Source organism: Polistes dominula, unplaced genomic scaffold (assembly GCF_049000335.1).
Source record: "Polistes dominula isolate Pdom_NZ unplaced genomic scaffold, Pdom_raw_medaka contig_15, whole genome shotgun sequence".
NCBI classification, from domain to species: domain Eukaryota; kingdom Metazoa; phylum Arthropoda; class Insecta; order Hymenoptera; family Vespidae; genus Polistes; species Polistes dominula.
Genome location: NW_028300915.1, coordinates 7,171,692 through 7,185,010, shown reverse-complemented (window position 1 = coordinate 7,185,010; position 13,319 = coordinate 7,171,692). Strand labels below are relative to the sequence as shown.

The 13,319-nt window shown below is 31.8% G+C and overlaps 2 protein-coding genes across 7 annotated transcripts in view; one reads left to right on the top strand and one right to left on the bottom strand.

The window, feature by feature from the left end:
- LOC107070354 (furin-like protease 1) overlaps positions 1–13,319 on the top strand; it is a 239,171-nt gene that overhangs the window by 164,631 nt on the left and 61,221 nt on the right. The window lies entirely within an intron of this gene.
- Positions 2,584–7,685, bottom strand: LOC149033217 (dynein intermediate chain 3, ciliary-like). The gene is given in 11 exon segments (XM_089170111.1): positions 2,584–3,091; positions 3,574–4,188; positions 4,267–4,575; positions 4,628–4,937; positions 5,020–5,448; positions 5,554–5,731; positions 5,837–5,872; positions 5,875–5,990; positions 6,059–6,159; positions 6,358–6,519; positions 7,503–7,685. Coding segments are annotated over 11 exon segments (2,721 nt in total). The 3' UTR covers positions 2,584–2,809.

Genomic DNA, 13,319 nt, shown 5'->3' with positions numbered 1-13,319 from the left:
CCCAGGTAGATAAATTATTTCTTTCACACTTTTCACCCTTCCTTTGAATTTGAGATATCTTTATCATGGGTTAGCACACACAAGTATTTCTTTTTGTGTTGCAACTAATACCTGTAGATTCTGTTAAAAAAGGGAAAAAGGGAACGTTTGGAAAGTATATATATACGCGTGTCATTTCTTTTCTATTTTTCTATTCTATTTCTATTTAAAAAATGACGTAACGTAACGTCTTTATTTCGTCTATCCTAAAATGTTTGCTATACAGCGCAGGAATGTAGATGAAAACGGTAAATTGAAAACCATACTAACAAAAAAAATTTTATATCTGAGTTTCAAAAAAAAGGATTATTTATATTTACTTAATTTCTGACGAATTATATTTCCTTAGATAAACAACCTACGATTTTGATGTCTATTTATAACTATCTCATTTAGTACTCCATTTTTATTGCTTGAATTTGGAAAAGTGTACTCTTTATCAGCTATTCCACCCAGAGACTATACCGGTGACCTTTAATATATATGGCAATAATATTTTAATAAATAAATCCTACAATTATCTTACTATTGAAACTGTGCATTCGTCAGATTCTCTCGAAACTTAGTTTTTTGAAGGTTTCATTTTTAACACGTGTGATCTGCACACATGAATTTCTTTTTTCTTTTATTCATCAAAATCTTATCGGCTTGATTTTTTTTAAATTTAAAATAAATAAATGAAATAAAAAATTACCGAAATGGCGATCATCGAACAAATTATTACCTAAATCAAAGATCTAATGTTTAAATGCGAAAATTCGCAAAATTTTGATACAAAAATAAATACTTGAATAAACAAGAATATTCCCCCACTATAAACATATATATATATATATATATATATATATATATATATATATATATATATATATATATATATAAGACCAAAATAGGAGTGTTTTCAAAAAAATGTTCAAGAATAGCACGGTGTGTTGTTCTGAAAATTTATATATATATATATATATATATATATAATATTTTGTCTTTTTATTTAGTTTTTAGTTTAATCGTCAGAAGTGTAGAAGAAATTTCAATAAATTTATTCAATAAACAGTATTCGACAAACGAGTTTTACAAATTGAGGTTGCTTCGGGCAAAAAGTTCGATCGTGCTTTATGTGAGAATCTAGTCGTGTTTATATCCAACGATTTTTTTTTTCTTTTTCTTTACTTCAGACAGGAAAATCCCCGATCTGGAAGCTTCACCGCCCCTAGTCAATACTCGTAAGCTCAATTTGAAATGAAGAAAATGTGTGAGGATATCTTGTTATCTATCGAGTGTCACGTAATATACACCTATGTACATATAGGGCTGATAATGAGTGAAATGAAGGGAAAGATAAGTTATTTATTAATTGTAACACACGGAGATGATAAAGGATTTTCTATGAACACTATTATTAATGATTTATATACGAATCTTGTTTCTACGTAAAATAGAGAAAGGGGAAAATATTCAAGAAGATATTAATTGAATTTCAACTTGTAATATTCTCATAATAAATTATTTAATAGGATAACTCTGTAATAGTATTTTCTACTGAAAATGTAACTGAAATAGGAAATTTCTAAAATTGTACAATTTCAGATCGTAAAAGTAAAAAGCTCCATAAATAATATCGGTAAAGTTCCTTGAAATTTGTTTATTTTTGTATACTGCGTTTTCTAAAAGTGGCTTTTCTCTCGCGTGTATACTCATCATGTGTTTTGGAATACCGGAAGTTATGCCTGAAGGACTCTAGCAACCAACGGAAATATCGTCTTGCGCCACAATCCAGATAGCAAATCAGAACTTCTCTTATGAATGTCGACCTTTCCTGTGTGAATTTATCATCTAGCTTCTAGGAAAGTCGTACCGGAAATTTATCCCCTTTCCATCATTCTCCGAAATGACTACGATGACTACGACGAGGAGAGTGGGCTCAAGGCTTTTCTTCTTTCCGCGATGTCACCAATGAAAGTTGTGAAAGTTTCAACATGGTGGTACGTTTTAACTTTGAGACATTTAACGTTATCTTAAACGATTTAAAAGTACAATCGATATATTGTTAAAATGATTCTTTGATTTTCTTCTTGTAGTTTAATACCACAGTTGTTTTTGGTTGTTGCATTTTCGATTTATTAAGTTTAGTGTTGCACTTTAACGATTTAATTCAATTCATTCGAATTGATTATGCGTTCCTATCAACTACGTCAATGAACAATATTTTTCAATTATTAAACGATATTACAGAACCGAATTATCGCGGAATAATCAGCATCGTTAACAAAATATCCATGTAAAATTGTTTACGTGTATATGTTACCGTGAAAGTTTGAAAGAATATCATGATTCACATAATCGTTTCATGTATGTTTGAAATATTAATGTATAAGAATAAACCCAAATATTCGATATTTCACCGACGAATTTCGTATCTATTGACATTTCACAATGTGAATCTTGACATTCTCCCATTTCTGTTTTTAACGACAACGTATGCATATTGTACACACACGCGCACGCGTACATGGTTGCACTAACAAAGCTTATCGAACTCTTGACAATAAATATAGAGAAGAGAACGAAGAGGAGAACCTTTAGAAGTGTTTCTGAAGGATTCACCTCGAAATTACGAGTATGACCGCGCTATCTTATAGTTTATTCTCATTTTTCTCACTATATATATGCATTGTTTGAGTATTGCACGGGCATATGCATTCCAATCCTCTTCAGCTTCCGTATTCTTCTTTCTTCTCAGCTTCTTTTGTTATCGAACTATCGGTAAATGCTATTCTATCGAATGGAAGTCGGAAATCCTTGGGTAAACCCTACTTTGGATGGCCTCGAGCTCTTCCAAATAAGCCCTGCCCAGTCCAGCTTCACGTTCTATCGCTTTTGCTGGCTCTGGGATAAGAATAGCCTCAATCTCTTTCATGACAGTCCATGATTTCCGTGGACTACAGGGATCCATTGTTTTTGACTTAGGTGTTTTCGCACATACTTTGTCAATATCTGAATATTTATCATCGTTTACTTTTTTCGATTTTTTTCTTTCTTTTTGGATTTCTCTCTGAAAAATATAATCAAAACATGACCGCTTCAATATTATTATTGTGAAAAAGAATAACTGTTGAGAATGAATAGTTTAAAACATCCTTTAATGGAATTAACTAAATAATTCACTTTAGTTAATACAAATTATATCTGACAATTATAAATTTATTATTTGTTAGATGAAATACACCAGCAGCTTAAGGAAGCTATAAAAAGTCGAAATAGTTTATCTTTTTTTTAAGGTAAATTCGTATCATGACGACTCATTTATTGGTCGACAGTAAAGTCATCGCTAAAAGGTTAATGGTGTTAAAACGGCCACCCGCAAAATGGATGACCCGGATTCGTGTCTAAGGTTTAACCCAACTGCCCAATTTTTTCTCACAAATTCTACACTTTTATCTATCTTCTTTACATTGATTCGAGGATAAACAATTTTAACAAAGACGAAAAGAAAGAAAATAAAGAACATATTTCATATATTCTATCTTACCGAACTAACAAGAATCTCTCGATCAGTCGTTTTCTTTGAGTCCAACGGATCGGCTTCTTCGCTTTACGAATTTGCCTTTTTGCTATCCTCAACTCTCTGTCGAGTTCCAAAGGCAGCTCTAACATATCTCTTAAAGATTCTTCACTTTTATCTGCAGTAGATGTTCGATCGGTTTTCTCTTTTATCATAGCTTGCGCATACTTCTTACGCCAAGTTTTTCGCCAACAGCAGACCTTCGGTTGGCATAGAATTTTGCAAGGCCTTCGAAGACGAAGGTCGAACTTCTTGACCATATTTTTCTTTTTCTTTATCTTACGTCTTTTAGGATCACCACTTGTGGTTGGTATAATCTTGTCTGTAGTAGTTTCCGTTATTATCTCGGAAACGGTCTCGCGAATCTTTGTTATTTTTTCTTCATCTACTTCCGAATCCAAGAATATTTTCTTTGTCACAGCTGGCCTCTTTTTCTTTCCTTTTCTTTTCTTCGAATCCCTCTCCGAAGTGTCTTTTTCTTTCTCAGTTTCTCTTGCCCGATGTTTTAATTGTTTGGGATCAAACTTTCGTACGAACGCCGAGTATCTAAGGTTTGGATCTCCCTCCGATTCGAGCTTTTCTTTTTCCTGTAAAACGTAAAATAGTTTTCTAACAAGAAAAGAGATCAGAATCGGAAAATTAGTTTTGTCTCTTTTTCTTTAAGCCTTCCCTTCCCTTCCTACCTTATCCACAGTTTCAAAGAACATTTCTTCAGCAATCATGATTTCAGGAAGTTCCTCTCGAAGCCTCTTCTTCGTACTAGTTCTACCTTTATCTTTATTAGCCTTTGTCTCCTCTTTCGTCGAAGGGTTAACCTTATCTTTCTTTTTCATTTGCTGTTTACTTTTTCCCTTAATCTTCGGAATTTTCCTTACGATCACTGGTTCTTCGTGGTTGTTCAATATCTTTAATATTTTGATCTCCTTGATACGAACATCCACGGCTTTTACGTGTTTTGAATTTCTATCTAATCCCTGATAATGACAGATTAAAGAAAATTAAACATTTTCATTGATTATGATCTTTTATGTATTCCAATGAACATATACACACCATAGTCAAAAGGTTTCTTTCATTCCTATCGAATTTTCCTAAGGCCTCTGTCGAACGAGTCAAATATATATTTCCATTCTTATCACCAACGGCTAACAAATATCCATTTTCATGGGCCGCCATAGCCGTTAGGCTAACTTCGCTTAAATGTAACTCAACGATTGGTTTTTCGATACTATCTAAAATATCATAAACTTCTAATTGACCGTTCTCCTTTATGATGTAGAAAAGAGAGTGTCTAGTTTTGTTCCAGCAAGCTTTGATCGGTGAATAACGTTGGCTTCTTCATAAAAAATAAATCGATTCTATTATACGCTCCAGTAATAAATTGTTAATATAAAAATATAATGATACAGGAAAAAAACCTGATCGTTATTAAACTGCCTTCTCTAGTATCTTCCGCCCAAATTCGAGTTGTACCTTTGCCAACGGTTATAAACACTTTCGGGTTGAAAACGCTACGATCAACGGATAATACTGGTCCATTGTGAGCTTGGAATTTCGCTGATAATTTCTCAGCATTCGTTTTAACTTTTCTCGATCCACTAACAACAATACCATTCTGTAAACCGAACATAAATTTTGTACTCATAGATGGCTCGAAATTTGCAGAATATATTCCAATTGATCTTTCCATCGACGGTTCGTTTGGATATTCTAAATCGAAGATCAATTGATCAGTTGGATAATGTAAGTTTCTCGTGTCCCACCAAAGAGCTTGACCGTCCCAAGAACTTGAGAAAAATTCAGTGTTTGTCTTCGTGTAAATCCATTTAACTGCAGTTGTTGGGTATCTTCAATATAATATCATTATTTCAGATTTTCTATACTTCGAGTACATCATTAAAGATATAAGTTTCTTCGTTGAACAACAACTATCTTAGTAAACTTGAGAATACCTATGACTGTTTCGAGGATAGGATATATTAACCGGCTCGATACCGGTTCTTACATCCCAGTAACAAACTTGCCCTGTTATAAGACCACCAGCAAGCACAAAAGGATCTCGAGGATTAAATTGGCATACCAATGTTGGATATGAAGCTTTAATAGTCATATATGGTCTGTTAGGGCTTTCTATTAGTAAGAAAAAAAGTATCAATTATTTTCATTTAACGATGCACGAGGAATACATAAGATTGTAACTTTTTAAATACGTTTTTAATGGCTTAATCTTATTACCTAAATCCCAAATATATGTGTTAATACTGAAATCGATTTTTTTTTCCAATCAACGAAGCAATAACAAACTACCATCTTAGTATCGTCGGGTGACCAATCGATATCATTTACTGGTCTGGCGGGTATCTCTTGATCCGGAAAAACATTTAATAATCTAAAAAAGGATTGAACAATTTATTTTTTTTTTCTATCGAACCTAATGATAAATTACATGAAACATACCTGATTCCCCGTTCTTTGGTCAAGGAAGTCGGTATCATATCATCAAAATAATGTTCGTATATACTAATAGCGTTATTTAACAGGATACAGTGTTCCATATTCTGTTAAAAAAACTTAATATTACTGATGAATTTAATTTAAAGATCATGTGTATTTCGATACTCAAAGCAAAGCTTAAAAAATAAATAATTAATATTGGATATGGATTTTGTATTAGACCAAGGTATATTACGAAACCACTTTGAAAACCATACAATGCACTCGGTTTATCGGTACTATTACTAACTCTAGAGATTTACCGCAAGTAGGTAACGTAATTTAGGAGCCCACTCATCGCCCTTCTCCACCCGCCTGCGAAATCTCGCGGTAGTTTCATGGTCACCAGGATGAATCTCCTTTGGCCAACCACCCTCGTAATGGTATATTCCGCTGTTCTTCGTGTTCACCGCTGCGGTTTGAACCTATGATTTCAGATATGAAGTTTGTTTAATTTGTCGGAAATAAATTTGACCTGTCTTCTTGTTTAATGTGGAATAATCTTGTTTCTTAGCTTCTATGATTTCATATTAATTCGCAACTAAATTCTTTGTTTTATAATTCTTCTTTTACAAAAAAAAAATTAACTGAAAAAATAGAAGAAAGGAAACGTACTTTGGTATTTTCGTACTAGCGGTTGACCGTAAAGCAAAGATTAAGTCAATATGATTTACTAATAGAAGCTAATTTTGTCTAAGGTATCAAAATAAGTTTTCATTCGAAAAATTTGTTGAAACCACCTTGGTAACTAAATATTTTCAATCTTAATTCGTTTGCATCGATCGCGTACTACTTTTTCAATCAGTGATAACAAATTCTCGTTAACACGAATACGACTATACGCGATTCACCACTGATTCACCACGAATTCATACGAATGGAGAAAAAAAGTGAATATACCGAAATGTTTCTTTTTTTTACGTCGACTATGAAACTAAAATACCGTTTTCTTCTTCGTATATTTTTACGCTATAAAATTTCTACAAAACTCGTATAATTTCGACTAACGGAAACTTTTCGAATATCTTTTTCGCTTCATTGATGTTTTAAGTTCATCGATAACAAAGACAAATGCGTGTTCAAACGAATTCTAATATAAAAGTGATATTACTTGTCTTTTCCAAATTTACACACACACATACACAGACAGTTCATGCTCTTATATGTCCCCTCGTGAAAATGTAAGGATGGTTTTAAAATTAGTTGAAATAATTTTTAGTAATTTCATTTCATAACTAAATAGAGAGGTCACAGAGGAAGATACAGATTTCTATGATGCACATAAGATACTTCTCTAGTCTGTCGGCAAGCATGATGTTACGCACCGTGACCGCATGTATATACATACATAACAGACACATGAGACTATCGTTGCCGGATATAATCTTGTTAATGAAATCGACCTAACCTCATGTAACGCTATTTGCTTCGTGTACTGCGTGCCAACGTGACAGGAGCTCTTCACAATGTAATTGCGCATCTCCTGAGGATTTGGTTTGATCTCCTCGTCCAAGTTCGGGCCGCAAATGTCGAAGATGCATTGCTTACCAAATTCTGAACGGGTTTTCACGTAAACGTATTTAATATCCATCATTGTTAATATTATTATGTAATATATATATATGTATATAATTGTCTCGTAATAAACTTAACGCTTGTCAAAGAAAATTTCCGTAATAATCGATAATCACGTAATCCTTAGTTCGATATGACATTTAAAAAAGATTTCTCTTTTGTTAAAAGAAAAATTGTATTCGAAATCATGAAAAAAAAACAACGAAATAAATTGAGTCTAACATTTTGAATATACTATATAAATAGAGTATATATATTTTTCAAAAATAATTGAATACAAAATTATATTCCTTTTTATTCTTATACGAGAGTAATGTTTTTCCACATCAATATAGAATTTACATTTACGTTTAATGACCGAGAGCGTTAAAAGGAAAGTCAAAATATTGTGAAATGTATTAATGGTCCATATAATGGATGCAGCCCGAACGATATTTATTTCTCTCTGGATCATTGAAAAACCGCTTTACTTTGCCGTAATCAGTTCGACGAAATAATTCATAGGATCTATGCACGTTTCAGTCTACACGATGAAAGAAAAAAAGAAAGAAAAAAAAAGAGAAAGAAAGTGTGAGGAAGACATCCAAGAAAAGAAAATACTGAGGGAAGTGCTAAAAGATTCATGAATTCACCGCGTCGCGGAATAAAGTTGCGGGCGAAGTGATATTTGCCCTGTTTCGCTTTGCAAACACACGCGAGAGAACTCGTCCCTCCCTGCTTGGCGCAAATTCCCGCTCGTGGGAACTCTCTTTCTCTCTTTATTTCTCTTACTCTCTCTCTCTCTCTTTTTTTCTCTCTTTCTCTCTTTGTCTTTCCCTTCCTTGCCACTTCTTCCCTCATCGTCCCTTTTCTTCTCCCTCTTTCAATATACCTCTTCCTCATTCGTCCCTTTACTCGCACGTAAACGTCAAAGATGTTAGCACCGAAACGCCGTCGTCTTCTCATCCTTTATTTCGTCGTCTTCGGAGGTGTTCTCCTTGACAGCTTTTAACAGCATTTACAAAACTCGTTTTTCTATATACCGCAATTTTCCAGCGTTATTGACAAGAGAAAAAGATATATATAAGAAAACAAGAATATTATATATATTTTACGTTATTTACGAAAATGTGGATTTTGTGTAAGAAAGGAGGAATATAATTACATTGTTTAATCGTGTTAGATTTGAATTCTTATTCGTTTTTTTTTTTTTTAAATAAGAATAATGATTAATGTGTAACCGAGACAAACTATATTAGGATAGAACTTTATCCGTAAGAAACGGATTAGTTTCAAATTGAGAATTTTTAGTCTATTTAAATGGACGAAAAATGAAAACGGTCCAACGGGATATTACAGCGAATTACATGCTCATTTAATAAGAACTTTATAAAACAATACTCGCCAGTAATTAAAAAATTTCATTTCTACAAAACGAGGGTAACAATGTATATGCTTTGCTCTGTTCAAGAAAATTAAAGAAAAATTAAAGATAGATAACTGTTTAGATCTTGTTTCTTACGCAAAGAGAAAATAAAAATAAGAATGAGAGAGAAAAAGAGAGAGTGGGAGAAAAAGATAGAGTATAGATTACATAAATTTACCTCAGATATTTCTTTCTTGTATATTGCCATTTTCTTCATTCATTTTTGTCATTAACTAACGAGTTGTATTTAATTTATATTTTATCTGTTTACAAGGATTTAAAATCATTTGTAAGAGATAAATGTTATATTATATATATATATATATATATAACTTATGAGATACTATTTGCAAATTCCCGGAGAACGAATTAGAGTGATAGATTAAAAAAAAGAAAAAAAGGCGACTGAAAATAAGTCGCAATCAAGATATCTCGGTTCTTTGGCCAAGTTCGATTCATTAGGAACCGCTGATGTAATCATTCCACCTTAACGAGCCGATCATTTCTAGTTATTGAGTTGCTTCGAACGGGCTCACCTCGTTTCCTTCGTCTGGTGCATGGAAGTGGACCCTTCTTGATATGCTATATATACAGGTATCCCTCCTACAACACGGTATCCTATAACACGGTTTCCTTTAAAAAAATCTTTGTACAACACTGTACTTCTACAGCCGCGGCAAGGCGCCGTCTTAAAGATACAGTGTTGTGGAAAGTATTTCTTTTCATCTCTGTGGTCTGAAAACAAAAGTTTTTGGCTCATGGTTCTGGATTTCATACAACACGGTTTCACACAACACAGCATTTTCTAGGAACCTATCTACCGTGTTATAGAAGGGTTGCATATATATAGATAATATCGATTTACCGAACATATGTATTGTGTAATAAAAATATGATCGTATTTATGTATTTATCTATGCATAGGATATATATGTACGTACGAAAAAGTAACATGTAGTGACAAAATGTCGTTTCTACTTGTTATTTTATATATATATATATATATATATATATATATATATATATATATTGAATACCTGTACATCATATTATACGATTGTAGATAAAATATTATGTTCCTACGTAGGTATATGTCCTGCGAACATTGCCAATAACATTTCCTCGTCCGTTCATCTTTGAAATATCTGCACTCGCATCGCATATAAATCCGAACATGTCAAATTTTGAGCGACTTCTCCACTGTAAATCATATTCAAGTTCTCATTTTTTTTTTATATTTATTTTTTCTTTTTATTAATTTGTAATAAATGTTTGAAAATAATTGAGAAAGAGATAAAACATTTGATTCGTTTGATTTTGGTAACATCAAACATTGTTCTTTCGTGTTATAATAAATCATTGATTTGATGGAAAATTGATGTCTAACGTAGTTTTGAAATTCGAATATATCTTTTTTTACTAGTTAAATAATGATTTTATTTTGAAAAGTAAGATAGTACCGTCATTCATTCGTCACCGTTCAATCAACAGAATTTCATCACTGTTTCTTTTGTTCTCTATCTCGAAGAAGCACTCAACGAAAATGCGAGCCCGAGGGTTATACGTGTGCTAAACTTTTCTATTTTGTTTCCAAACGAAAAATTCTTAGGTGGGAAACAATTAAGCGACAACTATTTCCTGGGGGAGTCTCTCTCGTGTGAAATGTTCGTGTTATGCAGAAAAGACAAAACGAGGGAGAGAATCAGAGTTAGAGGTTACACTATTTTCAACTGAAATATCACGCCAGGAAAACCGAGCGCGGTTGTCGTCGTGTTGGAAAAGAGTTACAGTAACAGTAACGGAAAGAGAGTAGGAGAGAACGAACAAAAGGGAATAAAAAAGCAATAAGGGAAGAAAAAAAATGTTATAGTTACAATTGCTCAATTTCCGACAATTGATCTACATTTTAAATATTAAGATAGCAATTTTTATTTGTTAATAATTTATTAATAAAATAATAAATTATTAGTATTATTATTGTTATTATTATTTCATTCATTTGCATAGTAGCTTTTTATCATTTTTTTCATTTCAGTAATAATAATTCATTTCAAATGATAAAAAGATAAATGTTAAGAAAATAAAAAACATATATCTTTTGGAAAATAAAAATAAAAAAAAAGAATTTAATAAAATTATACACGCCGTGTCGTATCATTTATTATTCAACAGCCATAAAAATTTTCGTCACTCGGTAGTGTTATGTCTAATTATTTTTAAGGAAACATATATATTTTTTATTATAAAATTTTAAGCATATCTATCAAATATACATTGACGTTGAAAATTTTCGAAATTTTAAAAGTAGAGATAATCGCACATTCGGTAAAATGTCAGTGTTCTTTTAGTGATTAAAAATTTAACTATTATACTGATTAAATTTATACAATAATGAGATATATTTATAAATGTAAAATACGAAGGAGACCACTATGGGTTTTTTTCTGTTTTAGAAAGACTTGCATGCACATTTTTGAATAGAACTAATATTAGACAGTTTAAACGTATACATTAATAAGATATATTTACAAATGCAAATACGGAGAAGACTACCATGAAGTTTTGTTTATTTTTTTCCAAAACTTGCTTGTATATTTTTGAGTAGAAAGTAGTCAAAATGGTACTTCTTTTTTTTAACATCACATTCACCAAGCCGTCGAAAGGTGTTTACCGTGTGGAAGCATATTCTCTGTTTACCGGTCCATTGTGTACAGTACGACATTGCATTCCACTTTGACCGCTTTTTTCTTCTTCTTTTCTTTCTTTCTTTCTCTTTCTGTTTCCTTTCCTAGGTAGGTATATGTGTGCGGGCACGCGCGCGCGCGCACACCGGTGATCTCTGATTTTCACGAAAAGTCTGACGAATCGTTGCTCTCATCAGCTAATGCACGTAGAAAGACTTTTGCCGAGTTTGTTCTTCCTTTATTTCTCTTTCTCGCACTATCTTTTTACTTTCACTTTCTACTTTACTCTTCTATCATTTCCTTTTACATTTACTATTGTAATACAGAAAAAAAATAAAAGAAAAGAACGAGGATTGTTTTTTTACAAATTCTTATTAACACTTTTACTAACACTTTTGTAACAATGATTGATATTTTTGACGCAACAATGTCTTTTCACGTGATTTAATTTCAATCTAGGATAATAATTGTTTCATAATTTATTCAGTTACAAATGATATCAATTATTATTCGTCATACTAATTTATTAATTTTACATGTATATATTTATACAGTAAACATTGAAGTTACGTTAAAATATTATAATAATTATTGTCAGATCACTAAAGTCAAGCAACAATGAATACAGTTAGTAAAAAAACAAAAATTGTGTACTGCTTATTCTAATAAGACGATAAAAGACTACTTCTTTGTAAATATTAGGATAAATGTGAGAAAGTGTTAGTATAAAAATGATTTGAACCCGTAAAAAAGGGGTAGAATAATAAAAAGACAAATGTAAGTATAAATAAATGAAATTTTTCTCTTTTATAATACCGTTATTCGTCATCTTAAAACTCAAAGCTTGTCAACGTTCACTCAATTGTAAAGAATTGTTCTACAAGGAATATTGTGCAGATTTATATATGTATAGAGAGGTATGAAAAGTTTTGGGGAAGAAAAGGAGAATTCATGGGTTCCTCTTGGAAAGTTCTTCTTGTTGAACGAAATCTACATTCTCGTAGTAATGACGACATTCTATCTTAGATACTGTCTTTACCAAACTCCGAAATTCAGGTATATATATACACCGTTCATTCTGTTTTACAAACTTTATACTTGTTCGCTGTTCTTTCTCGCTCTATTACTTTTTAAATTGCCTATTTCGTTCAATAAATAAAATAGAAAAACGGTTATTAAATGAAGTTACAATAATTATTCATTTATTTCTTTTCGTGAATTTTTAAAAATTACTAAAACAACGAATTTTTCAATAGTTTTATTTTGGAAATGGTAATAATAATCATTAAAGTATCTAGAAAAATAATTTTTGTGTAAAACTTGTTTGTTTCATAAGAAAATAGTAGAAAATTTGACTCAATCTTCTAGTTTTCTTTCATGAGCAACGTTCAAAAGGCGAGAACTAGAAAGAAGTGAAAAGTAATGCACCCTCTTGGAATCGGTTTTCACGGTAAGAAGTACCGGCATCGATTTACCCCGATTCTATTCACTTCTCTCTTTCTCTCTTTCTTTCTTTCTTTCTTTCCTTCTCTCTCTTTCTCTCTTTCTTCTTTCTCAGTGT